An 18,710-nucleotide genomic window follows, 5' to 3' on the forward strand; every position below is an offset into this window, starting at 1 on the left:
GGCTGCGGGAGCGTTCCACCGCCGGCAGTGGCGGCAGAGACCCTGCGGCCCCGGCGCCTGCGCCCCACCCCGCTCCTGCGGAGGGGGGCGGGGGGCAGAGCGAGAGGAGCGGCCGGGACCCGGCCCCAGGCGAGCCCCCCGCCCGCCCTTGCGCAGCGGGCGGCGGCGACAGCGGGGGCGCGCTGTGGGCCGGGGGAGCGCCTGCCTCCCGCGGCTGCCCTCGGCCCCGCACCAGCCGCGGAAACCGCCCCGAAAGAGAAGCAGAACTTGTTCGTCTCCGCCTGCCTCCCCGCCGCCCGCACATCCTCTCCCGCGGCGCATCCGCCCGCCCTCCGGGTCCTGCTCCCCCCGGGCTGGGGCTGGCCCGCCGGCTCCGGCTGGAAGATTTCCCCGCTCGTTTCCCCTGGAGGGGCTGTGTCGCTGGCGGTGTACCGAGGGGAGGCTCCGTCCCTAAGGCACCCTGCCTCACCCTGCGGGGGAAGGGAGCTGGGTGGGGGCAAGCCAGGAAGGGAGGATCTCAGTGGCTCTCCTAAAATCTATCAGCAGGCTGCGAAGAGGGAAGAGTTTGGCACTTCGCAGGCGAGGCTGGGCTTGTTTTCCCCAGCCGCTGGGGATGCCGCTGGACTGAGAGCGGTGCGGCCGTGCAAGTTGCGGGGACGGAGCCCCCCTTCCTTCACCGCCCCCCCAGACCGGTCCAGCGCCTTCGGCCCCGGTGGCTCGTCGCTGCCGTCCCGCTATATGAGAGCTGGTCCGAGGACAGGGCGGCTCGGCGCCTGCTAGGGCCGCTCTCCGCCGCCACCCCCGGACTTTGCCACCACCGACGACGAGCGGCGCGCACCCCGCACCCCGCAGAGTTGTCTCGGCAGGCTCCGTGCTATGGCGAGGCTGCGGAGAAGCAAACTAGCCGCTGGATTTCTATTACTTTTCCAGTGCCTGAGCGAGCGCTGCCAGCTCGCCGGCGGGGAGACGGCGAGGCAGAGCCGCGGTAAGCGAGGCCGGTACCTGCCGGGCGGGGCCGGCCCGGGCAGCGCCACCGAGCTCGGGGCAGCGCGGCCGGGCCGGGGGGGGGGGGGAGCCGCGGTCGGGGGACCGGTCCGCCTGCCCGCAGCACCGGCGCGGTGTGGGCTCCGCCGGCCGCTCCATGGGCCGCGGACCCGGGGAGGGCGAGCGCCGTTTGGGGCTTGGCGCCCCCTGCTCCCGAGGGAGGCCCGGTGTGGCCGCGGTCCCGGCTTCTCGCCCTTCCCTCCCCGGCTTCTCCGGAAAGAGCTCTCCATTACTTCATTTTTTATTTTAATGACAGTTCAGGACTTTCCTCCTTCAATACATCTTCCCCAGGATCACCGGGAGCCGGTGCTGTTCCCCTGCCCCTTCGCGGGGTCCCCGGAGCCTCATTCCCAGCCACGTACGAGGCTCCCGAAGGCGGAGGGCTCCGCTGCGGCGCCGGGAAGGGAGGGAGGGACGGACGGAGCCCCCGGCAGCCTGAGGCCGCGGCGGGCCGGGGCGCCACGGCAGCCTCCCCCCCCCGCCCCCTCGGTCGCGGCGGGGCCCCGCTGCGCTCCCGGCTGCGAGCCGTGCGAGGGGAGACAAAGTTTCCCTGCAGATCCCGCCTGGGAGAGCTAGCGGGCACTCCTCCCCGCGGAAGCCGGCAGCTTGCAGCCTGCCCTGGAAACCGCGCTGCGGGAGGGGGAGCGCGGTAGCGGCAGGAGCCCCGCGGGGCCGTGGGACCCGCGCGTTCCGAGCCAGCAGCTGGCTGTTGACCAGGTTTGCATGTGACAGTGTTGGGGTCCTCTTATCAGTCCTGCTCGGGGACACCTGTTAACGCGTGACACGCAGCACCTGTAGTGCTTTCTCTCGGGCCACCGTTTCCCACGGCGTGGGGTTCCCTTTTGATCACTAAAGCCTTCTGAATCCGGCATTGCTGTGCTGCGGGGGGGAAAGTTGCCAAAGGAAAGCCTGGCGCGTTTGCGGGTAGGTGTTTAAGGGACAGGTGAGGAAAGCCGTGGGGTTTGTGTCTCGGGGGACCTTGCTGCTGCAGCTTTTAGCTTACAGGTATTTTGAAAACTGTTGCTTTTGTATTCCAAATACCGGCCAGGTTATTATTGGATGAACCATGGCCACTGGCTTCCCTGCCGCAACAAAACAGCCCCTTCTCCCTTTTCTAAAAGGTTTGGTACAAATGTGGAGAGTTTTGTGGTCACAGCGTAACTGACCCGAACAGGAGAGACCGGGGAGTTTTTTGAAATGTGGTGAGATGATGTGCCGAGACAGAGCGGGGGATTTTCCCAGGCAGGGCCTGCCGCTGAGTTTGGGAATGGCTAAATGACAAGGTGGCTCAGCAGGTTGCTGGGCTCACGTGTCACTTGGGGCCAAAGGGAAAAAACAGGAGGAGACTTTTTAGGTACTGCTGCAAAATTCGCGTTGCTCCTCTCAGGGCTGTAGGCAACAAACATTGGTAGTTGTTAATATTAGTTATACGGAAAAATGAAGTGTGGTGGTGAGATTAGAAAGAGCAAATTAGTACGTTGTGTGGCAGCAGACTGAGCTCACAAAGTTTATTAATCTTCCAGCCATTGTATCCTGAAAAGAAAATGTTAGTGCTGACCAAATGAAATATAATTTATCGGTGGGCAGATGATCACGGCACATCACTGATTTAGGTTGTTGAGTTGTAGTAGTCATCAGTGTCTGCACCAGGAGGTCCTAAATCGAAGATATACCAACAGCTTCCTTATCCATAAATCATTTATTAATGTCTCATCTCTTCCTGAATGTGATATCAAGTATCAAGTTTGTAATCAGGCAAATAGTATTTTGATATTTAACAGATTCTGAAGAAAATATACCAAGCAATTTTCTTCATCAGCTAGTAAGATGGACAGTCTGATGTCAGTTTTGACAGCTAGATGTTTAGAACTTTGGCACCTTTTCCTTCCCACTCTGTTAAAAAGTCTGTGTTATGGAAGCAATAATTAAATGTCATTAACATAATCAGAGTTGTATTTAACATGTTTTCATCATTATTTTTTTTAATATTGCTCTGAAAAAAATGGAGTAAGGGATTATGTCTAATCAGTAAGAAGAGGATAATTGTGTGTAAAGCCAGGGAAATTCAACTTCAGGTTCTGACAATCAAAGAGTGATGTTTCAAAGTTTTACTGTATACCTTAGGTCAGCTCAGATAAAATCTTTAAAGAATAAAGGTAAAAAATACATCTTTGAAGTAGCTGCGAATTCTTAAAGGGAGGCTGTTTCAACATACTCTTCGAATACTCAGTAACAAAACACCGTTTGGGAACTGAATGAACGGACGATGTCAAGGAACGGGAACATTTGGCGTGTCCTGACAGAGCTGGAGCCAGGAGAGGGATTTCCGCGGATGCTACCAAAGGGATATGCCACGATTCCAACAGAGGTGGAAAAAACCCCAAACTTCACAGGCAATTTTTTTGCCAGCTCCTCAGAATTTACTTTGCCGGGTAAAATCAGGTCGGATCCACTCGAGTCCAGCAGTTCCCGAGGCGTGCCGGGACCCGTCCGGCAGCCCCGGGGTGTCCGTGAGGGCTGGGGCTGGGCGGCCGGGCGCGAGGCCGCGCTGCGGGGGCGGGGCTGCCCCCGCTAGAGGGCGCCGCGGCTCGCGGGGGGGGTCCCTTCTCGCCCTGCGCCCGGCCCGCGCCTCACCGCGCTGCCTGGAACGCCGGGAGCCGGGGCTGAGGGGGCTGAAACATCAGTTTTGCGGGCCTGTGTGCTTTACAGCAACCGAACCGCTTACGACGTGAGTTTAGTGAACTGAGGTAAACGGCCTTTTGAAAGGTCGCGCAACAATTAAGGCTCCCAGGTGTTTAAGGTCGCAGCTTGTTCGGGGTTGTCACAAGAAGCCTTGAGAATGTTACTCACGTTTTTTCGCAGGCACCATTCGTCAGAATTAGGAGGCTGTTATTGTAATTTTTCTTCTGTCAAAGCATATTCCAAACCCCTGGTGTAATTCACATTGGCTGTATTGCTGCTGTCTCAAGGTATCAGCGTTCAGAGAGGGGTAGAATTATGTTTATAGGATAAACTACTATTAAGGAGTGTTTATCTAGCACTTATCTACTGCTGAAGTCGTCACGCTTTTTGTATTGCCTAAGCTTTACTCTCTTTAAAAAAAAAACAACGGCAGCTGAAACCAAACTTCCATCATTATGTGTTAGGACCTCCAGCTTTTATCTTACAAGCATCAAAAGAAATAACATTATTAGACAACATGTGTGTCAGGTTTGGGTTTTTTTTTTTTCTTGTTGCATTCAAAATTACCTATTTTTTTTCCTGTACGTGATATGGAAACGGAGACACTTGGGTTAGAAAATCCCAGTGACATTTGAGAGTAAGTCCTATTTATGTAATGCATTTTACTAAGAATTCCCTTTGAAGAAGTCATCCTTTTTTAACTTTCATCCTGGTTCTTCCTTTTATTTTTTGTGCTTTACGTCATTGTCATTTCCTCTGAAAGGGTGTTTGAAATACTGCTAGTAAATAGTGGGGAAATTATGATAAGGTTGACTTAGGTATTAAATTCAGTTTCACAGAAACTCATTTCCACGAGTTTAGGGTAAGATCAATACTCATAGTTCACTGAAGGTTTAAAAATCCCTTGGGGAAACCTGGTTTCGTTTGGCTGTAAATATTCCTTTCAGAGTTTACATCTTCACGCAGGCACTTAAAACCCAGCAAACACTTGACTTGGACACTAGGTTTTGTCTGACACTTCACTTGGAGTTGATAAATCACAGGGAAACTAGCTCTCTAGACTGTAAACAAATGTAGAAAATGAGGGAAAGGTCTTTATAGTTTGAAAAGCTGTTTTGTTCTGGGCAACAATTTATTAGCAACACATACGGGCCATTTAGAGCAAAGTGCTGGGACATCTGCTGCCTTGCTCAATAACTGGAATCCTCTAAAAATGTGTACTGTTCAGGAGGGCTGTTTCCTGTAGGGGAAGAGATTCCTGAGACCTTGAAGGAGGTGGATGAGGAAATTTGTAATGTCAGGTGATGTGAGACATCACTGACCCACTGGGGAAAACAGTCACAGACCTATGGGGACTTTGTATTTTTATTAAGGACTTTTTGGCACGTTTTTGATGGGGCAGTGCTGCAGGTCCCTGCACCTGCGCAGACCTCAGGAGATGGAGGTTTGGACCTGAAGCTTGTGTTTCCTGCAGGACTACTGTGCAGTGATACCTGGAAAGGTGCTTTGCTTTGTATTATGCTAAAGACAGCTATCACACTAGAAACATGCTGAGCTGAATCCTGCTGGTTTTCTCCACAAAGGAGATAAAAATTTCTTTAACAAAAGAAATAAAAATGAAGTCATAATTTGGCTCTGCTTTTCATAGAAGTCACTGTGGTTTCATTGGACTGTCTGAAGTACTGAACAGTTCTGCTCATAACTTTGAAAGCACCGGCAAAAAGAAAGCTCTGTAGCAGCCCCAGTTCCAAAACTTACTGAGGCCACAGTCTCAGACTGAGAACACAGCTGGGTAACTGTTGGGAGTGTATTTTGAATTCCCAGTGTGTTTCATGCTTCCTAAGGAAAATGAATACCAAAGCAATTTAAGAAGTCGGTAGTTAATGTAAGCGTGTGCTGGGGGCTCTCTCTAAAGAGTGAACAAAAGGTAATTTGATGGGAGCATTTCTCATCCAGTACAAGGAAATGTTGCAAGCTTGCCATCAGTGTGAAATTATATCTATTTGGTTTGATGAGGGCTGTGCTGGGAGTGTTAATGCGGTGCAATTGGCAGCTGTCATATTTACCAAACTGGAGAATTGCATAATCACAGCAGGAACTGGAAAAACCCAGGAGATTACTTTCTATGGAGAAATATGCAGAGAAGCCATGCTAAATGCACGTGGGGTTTGGTTTTGTTTTTGTTTGTGGCTTCTGACAAATGAACGTAAAACATTGCCTGAATGCAGCATACGACAGGGATGTTAGGTGGAATGATCCCCCGTGCGTCCAGCGCTGCAATAAAGGAATATCTGCTTCTTAATGCTACACTGGTGTTAAGGAGTTTTCTTATTCCCAGTTTCAGTGACGCTCTGTGGTAGTACTTGTGAGTGCTGCATGCTGTGTCTCATCATGGAACACTTCCTCTGCTTCCTCCTTTTCTTTTTTCTCATCCAGCTAGTAAACATAGCTTCAATTAGCACTCCTTGCTGGCAGCACTGAGCAATCAGTTGTGCTAAATGTCCTTGTAAATTCTGGGTTTGGACGAGCTTATATAACATTTTCATCTCCCTTGACCAAAAGGCAAGTGCATAGAAGTGTGTTTTCAAGTTGGATTTGGCCCAGCCTTTTCTCTTCTGAAACGGGCAAATAGAGTGGGTTCTTAGGCCAGATTCATGGTCAGGCTTGACACTTGGGTTGAACACAGTTTCAAAAGTGGCTAACATCTTGATGGGATGATACATCAAAGGAAATGTAAGGATTAATATGAAGATAGCTACAAGGCAAGACATCACAAGAGTCATGCATCTTCTCTACCTGACAAGGGTTATATCCCAACAGGAATATTCCCTTCAGTTTCAAGCACTACATTTTAAGAAATAAGTGGACTAATTGACATATGAAAAAAGGAGGAAAGAACACAGCTAGAGAAAATAAAACTAAGAGATCACATGGTAACAGTCTTCACGAGTGTAAAACGGCTTTCACGGAGAAGAAGGGAAAGACTTGTCCTCAACAACAACTAATGACCAAAATTGCAGCAAGGCAGGCTTCTAAATGTTAAGGCAGGGGAGTAGGTTTTCTCTGAGTAGTCTTCATCAGTGAAACAGATTAGATAAACATATGTCTGAAATGTCTATCTGTTCAGAAAGGCAGCTGTTCCTGCCTTGGAGCAAATGGCTGGACAATGTGACCTTTCAAGGTCTCAACCAGCTATCTTGAATCATTCTGTGTACACAAGGGTTCACCTTGAGCTCTGCAGCTAGATAAAATATGAGCATGAATTCAAGTGCTCTCTTAGCTTGAGGCCTCTGTCTCTCATTTGTCAATGATATATGTGGCTTCAGTGTGAGTTTAACATACACTTTCTGTGGCTGCAGACAAGGTAAAGGCATTTAAAATGCTGCTTTAGGTAGAGTTTTAATGTCAAGAAATGAGGCTTTTAAAATCAGATTTTGTTCCTACTTGGTTTAGAGCTTTTATCTTTTAATATGAACACTCCCTAGGTTCCGTTATAAGCAGATGATTTTTTTTCTTTTTTTAAAAGATACTCTCATAGTGACTTTTTTGGACTTGAGGCAAGCATCGTTTATCCCATATCATTTTATTGAGTGAAAAATCCTTGACTTGAATAAGGAGAGTTCCACAAATGGAACATATAAACCTTTACATTTAACCTGTCTCTGGTAGTGTTTCAAGTATATGTTGTTTCACAGTTGATGCTAGGAGCTCTGGTCCTTTTCTTTATAGATGTAATTGAACTGTGTCAAAGGGCTGTTTATGTTACAGGGATGCAATGCCATTTATATTTTTTACTGCAGCTTTCCTTAACTGCTGTAGTTAATAGGGGAGATTCTGTTGGAAGTTTTGCCTGCATTTAATAGCAGAATAAGATGCAACACTTGTCCAGTAATAAGGACTTGGAGTCACATGTAATTTTCTCTTCTGTTCAAGCTTTACCTCCCCCCCCATGCACACCCCCCCCCCCCCCCCCCCCCCCCCCCCCCAGCGTCATAATGTGAATCCTGCAAATATTAAATGGGCAATACTGCATCTGGGCTGAATAATTACAGTTTTTCTCTTCACAAGAGTTGTTGCTAGAGTGATTGTAAAAAGCAAGTATCATCCATTGCAACTTTAGTTTTTTCTGAAGGGTGAAGTGTTAAAAGAGTGGAGTGTTACCACTATGCAGGTTCTTCTTTTATGCGTCAGCAGTTAAACTAAAAATCCATTGGAAAATGCTGTCTTGGCCTCCATAGAGAATTGGGAGCCAGCATGAGTCTTTATTGCTATAGTTGCTCCATGATATTCTCCAGCTGCGTGTTTCTGCTTTCCTGTGTGGGTGTATGTGGCTCTCCTTTTGAATTTTCAAGCCAGGCAGTGTGTATTTGCAATTCAACCTCAGCCACCCTGGGATATAAACCCAAGGCCCTCTGTTAGGAATTCTTTTGTGGCAGGACAGGTTTCAGAGTTCCCTTCTCTCCTGTCCTTCATCTCCTCATTGCAGTCCCTGCCTGCTTTAGATATTGTTTACTCCTCACTTGCACTGTTTCAGTAGTTCATGTGGCCATGCTCTAGGTCAGATGGATCAGACATGCACTTGTTAGTCAAGTGAGATTCAAGAGAGATAGACAGAAAAGACAACATTTTGGAAGAGGCAGAGGAGGTGAAAATAAAATTATGAGGAGAATGAATGTGGTATTTTTAAACCTCTGAGCATCATAAATGCTCTTAGAACAACATGAAAACTCTGGAAGAGGAGAATACCTGACTTCTGTTTAATACTACCAGGTGTTTTATAGGCTTAGTCAAAAAAATGTTCCAAGCAACAACTAGTTGAAATTGGAAAATTATGTCAAAGTTGACATGCTCTTGTCAAATATTTCAACTGGGAGGTGTCAAAACAAGTCATTTTGAGTTTCTTATTTTGATAATGATAAAATGTCTCCTTTCAAATTTTTCATTTTGACTTTTAGATTAAAATTATTGTATTAGGATATATAAGCATAATTTAAGAGCACTTTGTTTTGGAGTTTATGTGTGTGTATATGTACATACTTTTCATTTCATAATCTACAGAAAACATTGACTATTTACTTTTAATTAGAACAAGATCAAGATTTTGACAAGGTCGGAAGTTAACTTTCTAGTCATCTTGAATTGAGACTCATGGTTGTTGAGAATTTGGCTACATACTATAAGCCCTATAAAACTGAACTTTTTATTTTCTTGTAGAAACCTTTTATTTGATGACAGGGAAGATGGGAATAGCTCAGAAAAAGTTGTCTTGATCATCCAGTTAGGATTTATTTTTATTTTTTTTTACTTCATAGCGTATTTCTCATTCAGGTTGCTTCTTGGTTAATATGATATTCATAAAGCAGCTAAATTAAAAGAGAGCACATTTTCCAGATTGCAGCTGCTGTAAAGATAATAGATTTATGGTTTATTTGCAGTGAAGGCATTTATGGACTAGAAGCTTACCATTTGGTGTATTGCAGAAACCTGACCTCAATATCAACACACTTTATTACTGGTTCTTATTTAAACATATACTGATCTAAGTTGGAGTCTCAAAACAAAGAAAATTGATAGGGTGAATCACCATTATAGATTATCATCAGCCCTGGTTTCCATTTACTTTTTATTACATCTGTCATTCATTTTCTTTAAAAACAGTTTTTATGAATAAAATATATGTAATGCAATGCTTTTAAATTTATTATCCAAGACTTAATAATTGAAATGTATAGTTGTACACTGTGGAAGCACACAGCTTTTTATGTTTGCATTCAACCACAGAAAACTGAAGGGGTCATTCCCCTATTAAATATCAAGCTAAGCAAAACCAAAATTCCTTCCAGTTTTGTTAGGGCTAATGTATTTACCCTTCCCAAACTTCCTTCTCATTTCACTTCTAATGCTGCAAGCTGTTGGAGGCATTTCCATCTTTCCAATGCACCAATAAAATAATAATGATTGTAGTAAGTAGTATTAACAATTTCTTTCCTAGGGCCACATAACTAGAAGGGACTACCTAGGTCATGAAGTCTTTCCCTGGGATGAGGAGTTGTGTTGTGAATGTCTGTTTCGCATGCCCCCCTGCACTGAGGGCTATCAGTAATGCTCTTCCCCATAACAGTCTTCAGGCATGTGGTAAAATAGCAGCAGCCCCAAGTATTCTGTGCCACAGAAGGCAAGGGCATTGACAGTAGTTTTAACTTTCTATGATAGTGAAGAGTTTTTAATTTTAGCATGCCTTGTTCAGAAGCTTGTCTTTCTTCATGTGTTTTTGCTTAGCCCATTTTTCTGGGTTTTTTTTTGACCTAATATACTTGGCTCTTTCAGACTCTGTTTGGTTTCATGCACGATTACATGGATATTTTGTACAGAGTTGTTAACACTGGTTTTGTTTAATTTCAGAGCCATTTTCTGGAATAGCATAAATGACCTGCAGAATGGCTCTTCCTGTAGTAAACTTGTTAGTTTGCATGGAGAAAAAGGAATGACCATTATCTTTTGTCAGCCTCTTGAGCTAGCCATGTATACATGCTGAAAAGCAGTTAAGTAAGGAGGCATGTTTTTACTCTGCCTCAGCTGAGATGCCTGAGGATTGGCAGTTCTGCCATACCCGGGTCAAACTTTGTGCTTACTTGTGGGTTTAGGGGTGGGGGTTATGGGGTGTGTGGGGGGGAGTGTTGTTTCCTGGATATGAATTTGTGTTATTTCAGCTCCTTGGACAAATTTTTGTCCTTCAACATTGTGTTGTACTGCAGGCTTGAATCCAGCTTGTGTTCATAACCTCGTTTAGGTACTTTCTGTGGTTCAAACCCAGACTTCTGATTCCCATGACTTGTCAGCAGGCAATTTGTGTGCTCCATTTCTCCACTGCTGTTTGCAGGCCACACTTGTCTTACAGCTTTCTCAATTACTCCCATAGTCATCATAGCTGTGTGCTTTACATTCATCATTACTCACTGTTGGAAGACCTTGTAGAAGTAGTTTTACAAATAGGAAAGTGGTTTTGAAAAAGTGACTACCTTGGCAAAGTTAAAAATGCATTGTTTGTGTCTCAGAGTGTATGAGTTCCTTTTTTCTGCAGTAACCCAGTTATCTTTCAAGTTTCCCCTTGCTTCACCAAATTTAGGGCTGTAATTTCTCTCTGCATTCTCATCCTTGAATTCCCTGATCTAAGCTTTTAAATCCTAGTCAGATCTCTGAGCAAATAACCTGCGTCTGTCTGGAAGAAAAATCCAGATTAAAGTTGACCAAATGTTCTGATTAGCGTAGAGACAACAAAGCTTAGTTTGGGAGTTCTGTAGATTTTGCCTGTTTCTGGTGTTCCTCTCCTTGCTCAGGCTTTGTCCGTCAGCTGTTTATACAGCAGATCCCAAACTGCCACATTTTATAGTGTAATGTAAGCTTCTTTTCTAAACACAAGTGTGTCTGAAGGATAGACAAATACTGGGTCAGATTTCTGCTGGTTGGAACTTTGACAGTGTGGAAGCATTATGTCCAAATCTTTGGTTTTGCCGTTGAGTTCTTGGAGAGATGAGAACGATGGTGTTTCACAAACTGCAAAATTATTTTTCCTGTAATTAGACTTTGAGATAACAATCCAGATTCAGTAATTACTAGTCAGAAGAAAGATTCCAAAGCAATCAGTTTGCAGCATTGCTGACTTAAACTTTTTAAACAGTCGAAGAATTCATCCTCAGAAAATGAGCATTGCACATATATGATAGCAGCCTTTTCTGGGAGTGTATCTTCATGAATTTTTCAGCAGAAAGATTATTGACAAATGCTGTATAACACATGTATTTATACAAAGTCCACGTACAGTGCTGTGCCTCTGATGCTATAAATCATGCTGAAGTTTCCTGTAGAGTAAGTATCTGGCAGAAAACAGAACTGATAGATCTTCTAATACAATCAGTACTTTTCAGTGTCTGCTGTTTTATCACCAATGGTGTTTTTCATTCATTCTGCAGTAATAGTGATAAGTTTTAAAAGCTGGATTTTAAGAAGCTATTATTCTAGGCTTCCAAAGTATACAAGTCGTGTCGTGTGTCCCCCCCCCCCCCCCCCCCCCCCCCATGTACTTTAAAGAGAAATTTAAATTATATTTTCCAGACTAATAAAGCTATCGGGGACACATGCACACCAAACAAAACAATACAAGAAACTAACAACAACAAAACAAAACCAGGCTTTGTGCTTTGGAATATTTGGGGTTGCATCCCTAGCCTCCAGTTATGGAAAAATTCCCTTATATAGAATTGTGCTTAAATGTTTAACAGTAGCAATGTATGCAAGTGATGTCCTGCAGATGGGTGGACTGAAAAAAATGTAGACATTTAACATTTTTCTCTGATCTTTGACCTTGGAATTAAGTTGGCCCAAAATGCCCAGGTCATTTGCAACCGCTGCAGTATTTTTTCAGCATTGTTGCAGATCCTGAAAAAGTTTCTAGAGAGCAGGATTGTTCAGCCTGCAGTAAAGACTGACTGCCACCTCCTCCTGTTGCAGTGGACAAGCGCACAGGACTGGAGAGAGTAATGTATCCTCTGATGCAGGCATGTTGCATTCCCCTTTAAGAACTGGGTGCCGTGCTGGGATTATTAATTTTTTTTTTTTTATGATGTGCAAGACACATTTAGGAGATGCACGAACTAAATATTCACTTAGATTTTATCTTACATCTGTCTCTAAGGGACTGAAATGTGGCCTGAGCTTGAGAGGCAATAAGCCCACACAGATCACATCAAATTTAAGTGTGAACACTTATTGCATGCTGCTTCTTGAATGCAAAATTGCAGTTTATTGTTCTGCTCTTTACACAAACACAATTGCTGTTGGCTTCAAGGGATGACCCAGAGGTGTTAATGAATCACATTTTTTCCCCCAGACAGGCATAATAATAATCTGAAGGCGAGTCTTCAGGATAGGAAGTTATGTCCAGCTATATTTGCAGAAGTTCGCTGTATTTAGTGTAGGCTGTAAAATAAAAGCAATTCTTTTAGCTTTAGCCTTCACCCTCCCATGCCTATATTTGAATTTCATTATTTTATCTCTGTTCTGCTGTTTTATGGCAGAACTTAGAGGGGTGCATATGAAGCCAGCGTTCCCACTGAAATTTAAAAACTCTGTGGCCAGGGAGATTGTCCAGTGTTTGGTTATGTCTTGCACTGACACAGTCATGTTTTATTGTTCATCATAAATCCACTGCAGTTTTAACTTAATCTCTCTAATTATCTGAGAGTCTTTGAGACTGGTGCTGGTACAGTTGTATAGCCAGCTAGTTGTCCTTCTTTTTCCAATGATCTATTTTTTGGAGATCTAGAGAAGGTTGTTTTTTTTTTTTTTTGGGGGGGGGGGGTGTTGTTGATTTTTTTTGTTTACTTTTATGTAGAATTCAAATCCATTTTGAGGTTTTCAATAAAGTAGAAGGCAAAGAGGGAAGAGATGTAAATTAATTTTAAAAAGAACAGTTGTTACCCTTGCAAATCTCAGTTTGGGCAGCACTTTGCAGCTTCCATGAATGCGACTGAAATGTGTGCTTGAAGAGAAGTGCACATGTAAAGTCTTTGCCAGAGTGACTTGTGCTAGAACACACTGGTAGGTGTTGCGAAAATCTTTATAGGGCCTTTCATATCTAGAATTAAATTTAGGATAAAAGAGGTTAAATTCTACCCCCACATGCTTTAAGACAGCCACAGTTTACTCCTATAAGAGCAGTTTGGGCCAATTTGAAAAGAGTCTTTAGGCCACAAAGCCTTCCCTCTAATTCTGCACTGTGCTCAACAACCCTTAGTGTATGTGAAATATTGCAGTGTGGGATTTTTGGTCACGGTGCAGCTAGATAACCACTTTCCCATGGGTAGTAAGCGTGGCTTGTACATTTCCAGGAAGATGATCAATGGGAGTGATTTCTACCTTGGTACTGAAAATGTACTGCATTTCCCAAAGCTGTTCATTATACTCTGTGGGTATTTGGGATTTGGAGGATGAAAGGTTCTGGTTGCCCGTTTAATTCCTGATGTTTATATTTGTATTATCTACTTACAATGATGTAATTTGCCTAATTGTAAGGGTAAAGGAAATCCATTGGCGTTCAAAATGCTTGAGGCTCTTGAAATGGGAAGAAGAGGAGCAAGCAGACTACAGTCCATGGGTTGACTGTGAGAGCTGTCAGAACGGTTGCTGGGCAGGAATGAAAGGCCTGATTCAGTTCACTTTATATGTTTCAGCAGCCATATTAATTCTGTGGAGCTGTTCAGCCTGGAAGTCTAGAGGAAAGAGATCAAAGCATCCATGTGGATTAAAAAAAACAGGTTACTTTGAGGACCAATATTCTGCTCCCTTAATTTAAATCTGTAGGGAGCCAGAGAGCGGAGATAGGAAAGGATATACTCAGAAGCTCTGTAGGGAAGCAGTGTCCTTTTATGGGAAAATACTGCTTTTTCTATTCTAATTCAGTTTCTTTTTCAATCTTTAAAAAGAAGTAAAAAAAATTAAAATATACTTTCTCTGATTTTGTACCCCTGAAAATCAGCAAAAGGAGGAACTGTCTGTTGCACAGTTTAAGGAATGTCAGAAACTTCTTAATTATATAGGACAGGTAAACTGGAAAAGAAAGGTTCCTAACCTGTATCTCCCTGCCAGGTGACTGCTCTTATCAATGGCTGCCTTGTAAAAAATATCTGAGGAATGAAAAGACTTTTTGTCCAGATCTGTGCTGGGCTATGCTTCTAGGCATTCAGGAGCAATGCTGCTTTTTCATGCCTGAACACCTGTTTTGGTAAGGCAGCACAGCATGGGGGGAGGACAGGACAGGAAGGCAGAGTGGGACTCCTCTGCTCTGTAGTACTTCTTCAAAGATCCTGTTGTTTATACACTCCTATAAACATGCATTTCTGAGGGGAAAGAGGAAAAAAATGAATAGTGATGATAAAGATAAGTACAGGCTGTCTGTTTGGGCCCATGGTAATTTTCTGTATATTTACAGCTGTACTGTGGCAATAGTGGTTTAACTTGTAGCTTGACAGAGTATCCTTTGACCATCATTGTGGTGCTGCAAATCACAGCAGAAAGCACTAAGATATAACCAAAAAATAATGGCTTCATTATAAATGGGATGCTGAATGTAAATGTGTTCTGCTTTCACTGCGCATCCCTCTGCAGTTGTGGGCTGTATTTCCTTAACTTGTTAACTGACATGGTAGATCATTTATCTTTGTTTGCCAAGGCAAATTGCTCCAGTCTTCATCTTTCCCAGGAATCTTAAAACATGCTTCTGTTTCAGGGTACCCATCCCCCTCAACGTACTCTTTTTATCAGTAATAAGGCACCTCTGCTCCTACTCAGGGATTTTGATAACCACCTGCCAAGGTATCAGTAGGAAGTTCATTGAACTATAGCTATTCCTGCTGTTCATATTTATCCAGCCAAATGACATTTGAAGAATAATAACCATCATTCCACAAACTCATGAGAAATCCCATGTGCATTTCATGATTTAAAGTCATGTCATGTGCTTTTTCTCCCTCCCATCCTTCTTGATATTTATGCTGTAATATATTTTACTTAGTATTTGTGGATTTAGAATGGATGGCTTTGAATTTTGAAATAACTATTTATAAGCTTTTCTGTAGGTTTCATCATCACCATATATTAAAGTACTTTGTAAAGACTGATGGATTTAGCCACAAAACTGCCATGTCTCATAACTGCTATTATTTATTTTCATTTTACCAATGGAGCACTGGAGTATTGAATGACTTGCCAAGATCACACACAGCAAATGGTGTAGGCACAAGGAAAAAAAATCTCACAGTTCTAATTTGTGTTTTCATGTTTAACCTTCAGAGCAGACACTGTATATTTCATAGTGATGAAGCTCCAGACAAAATTGAATATACAAGAACTACTGACTAAAACACAAGCCAACAGCATCTTTACAACTTCTGTCAGAACTCCACCATGCTGCCAACAGCTCTTTAACTTCCATTTAAATATTTGGCAATCCAAGACTGGGTTTTTCCTTTCTCTGTTGCTGCAAGATGCCATTCAGGCTTACTGCTGAGTAGAGCTGTAGTCTCTTAAAGTAATTAGGGAATCTGTTTTGCTTCCATGGTAATACTAATAAGCACATCTATAAAAAAAAACAAGAAACAAACAAAACAACAGCAACAACAAAAAACAACACCCCCAAAAAAACCCCACGAAAACCCCCAAATCCTCCCCAAAAATGAACAAAACCCTTCATCTCTGTATAAAGTTATTTAGTTATGCATTGTATTTATTTGCCATTTTAGATTTTTGAAAACCTTCCTGCAGTTCCGTTCTCCTCTTTCTCATTTTCTTACTTTTTGATTTCTCCTTTGATGCTATGGGTAACAAGTACAAGTGGCAGTTATGTGAGGCCAAAGGAATTGGCAGAGATCTGCACTGTCCTGGAGCAAAAGTTTGTAAAGAGAAGCAGAGGCCTAGGTGGGTCTAGGCTTACACTCATCATCTCTTGCCTCTGTGTGAAGGAGATAATGAAGGCCCTAGAAATATCCTTAGAAGAGGACCAATCTGGAGGAATGCCATAGCCCAAGGACATTTACATTACTAAGACGTTTTTCCAAATGCTCCCTTCAGATGCATTTCCCTAAGAACATGAGTTCCTCTGCCTCAGTATGCAAGGACAAAACAAAAAGTATGTGACTCCCTCATATTTCTTCTCGCTTACACTTAAATAAACCTGGTCTTTCACTAAATTACACTACATATTCACAGGTAGCAAAAATCTGACTTGGTATGTGACTGAGCTTGGCTTTGGGACCTACCACCAGCAGAGATTTTAAGCAGTAGAATTTAAGCTCTGGTGCTAGAAGAAGCCCATATTCTTTACAATGTGGAGACCAGCACAACAGCTTTTTTGATTCTTTGCTTCATCTGAAGGTTGTGTAATGTGTAGCCTATAAATAAATAAATAAATAAATCATTCATCAGCTCAGTTTACTTTGAAAAAGACATGCTGTGTTGCTGTGTTGCTGAAGTGTTGTTCCCAAAGAAGTGATGACCAAGAAAAGGCAGCCAAATGTGAACTGTTAATTTTCTTGTGCAATATATGCAACTGAGCATTTAATCTAATTTATAGGCCTTCTGCAATATAAAATTAATGACCTGTATGATTTATTTTAAGGTCTACTATAAATTAAATGCATCAGCTGGATGTTTTTCTTTTCTCTAAAGAACAATTATCTGGTTTGGAAATTTAATCAAGTCATCAAGTAAAATTATTGCCTCAATTCTGAAAGATATACAGTTGTCTGAATATTTAGGGCAGATTTATTGGAAAAAATATATTAAAAGTTTTCTAATCCTTTGCTTAACTTCCATGAAACATGGCCTCCATTTAGCTTGGAATGTCTGCCTTTAGAACAACCACACTACATCTGGAACCTTCTCAGCAAACCTGAAAATACCAGAATTTGGGTAATAAGATGAAATTAACTTACAGGTACACCAATGCAGTTCTGTGACTTACTGTACAGTTTCCTAAGTTCTTGATCTTGGGTGTTTAGCACTGACATCAGTGGGAGCTAAATGCCCAAAATCTCCTTAAGCACTTCTAGATGTGCAGTATACAAGGTTATATTTTACATTTAGTTTGGGCAGTTTATTTTATATTCACTTTTAATAATATCAGGTAATGTGGAGGTTTTGCAGTTTAGTAAGCCTTTCGCTTGGGATCAAATTGAATTCCATCCATTTAGTCCTTGAAACCAAAATAGATAGAAAAGATAATAGTCAGTCTTGAGACACGTCGACTTCTGATCAGTATTCTCATGTAATCACAGGGTATTCATGTTTCTTGAACAACATTTCCCGTTGATTCCTGAAGAGCTAGCGCTGCAGCTCTAAGTGGCCTGGGGGAAGCTGCTGGTCTAGGAAGCACTGGGTTGTATGTACAAGAGGCTGCCAGGTCTTATGATCCTGGTTGTCTTTGTTTCCTGATATTATTTAAGGAAATGTATAGTGTCACAACTGTGTTGGAAGAATGCAAAATAAATTAGAAATATTTAGAAGGAGCTGTGAGACATCTTGGATTTGTATGTTGATAATATTTATGAACCTGTTTTGACTGGTGCCCAATTGCAGTTGTGTAGATACATGTATAGATGCTTGTGTGTATATATAGACATATTTAAAGACAAGGCCTCTTATCAGTTATACAGTAATTTATTTTTTTTTCATTCTTTATTTGCCTATTTATGCATTGGTTTCCACGGTCTCTGTAATAAGGATGTTATTTTGAACACTTGGTGTATTTACTTCCCAGCAGTACCAGTAACCTTCCTTTTACTGTTCAAAGAGTGTATTCCATTCCAAGTTTTGCTTTCGTTAATTGATACAAACAATGTGATGTATTCAGGAAACCACAACTCTCTTTAACCTAGCTTAATTACTGTTTTCGGTATTTTATCATCTTTTTTATACACAGCACAAATCAAAGTGCTAAATCAATAGAGGACTGCAAAGAGCATCTAGTAATTATCTTTTCCCGAAGTTTGCTTTTACTTTTCAACTTTTCACTTCTGTTAGGACCTTGTACTGTTTCTAATAGCAACTCATGGTGCATTCAAATACAGTGCCGAGGATATCAGGGTTCTTCTGATCACCTTTTTTTTCTAGTCCTTATACAAGCAACTTCTCATGTTGATGATCATTTTACACCACTATACTTACGGATGTCAGTCTCAATTTGCTTTCCTTTCTCTGGCAAAAGTCCCAGTGGGTCCAGTTACAATGTGCCTGTTAAGGTTTATAGCTCTCCGTGATGCAGCAGCCCGGGTCCAGCAGCTCACAGTGGCTGGCTAGAGCGCAAGGGGAAGGAAAGTGCATGAGGCTCTTGGAGCTCTCTGTCCCAGAAGGAAGAAGTGTCCACAGTGCAGTCCAGTCAGCTGACATGTGTCACAGCTCTTGAGCGGCGGGTGACTTCTTCTCCCCGAGAC

At 43.0% G+C, this 18,710-nt stretch overlaps 1 protein-coding gene across 1 annotated transcript in view; it reads left to right on the top strand.

The window, feature by feature from the left end:
* Nucleotides 1-254: 254 nt before the first annotated feature.
* PLXDC2 (plexin domain containing 2) overlaps nt 255-18,710 on the top strand; it is a 271,468-nt gene continuing 253,012 nt past the window's right edge. Inside the window, exon 1 of the mRNA XM_056336805.1 lies at nt 255-985. Within this exon, the coding sequence (XP_056192780.1) occupies nt 877-985 (109 nt within the window). The 5' untranslated portion in view covers nt 255-876. The remainder of the gene's footprint in view (nt 986-18,710) is intronic.

The sequence above is a fragment of the Falco biarmicus genome, chromosome 4 (genome assembly GCF_023638135.1).
Source record: "Falco biarmicus isolate bFalBia1 chromosome 4, bFalBia1.pri, whole genome shotgun sequence".
In the NCBI taxonomy this organism is placed as follows: domain Eukaryota; kingdom Metazoa; phylum Chordata; class Aves; order Falconiformes; family Falconidae; genus Falco; species Falco biarmicus.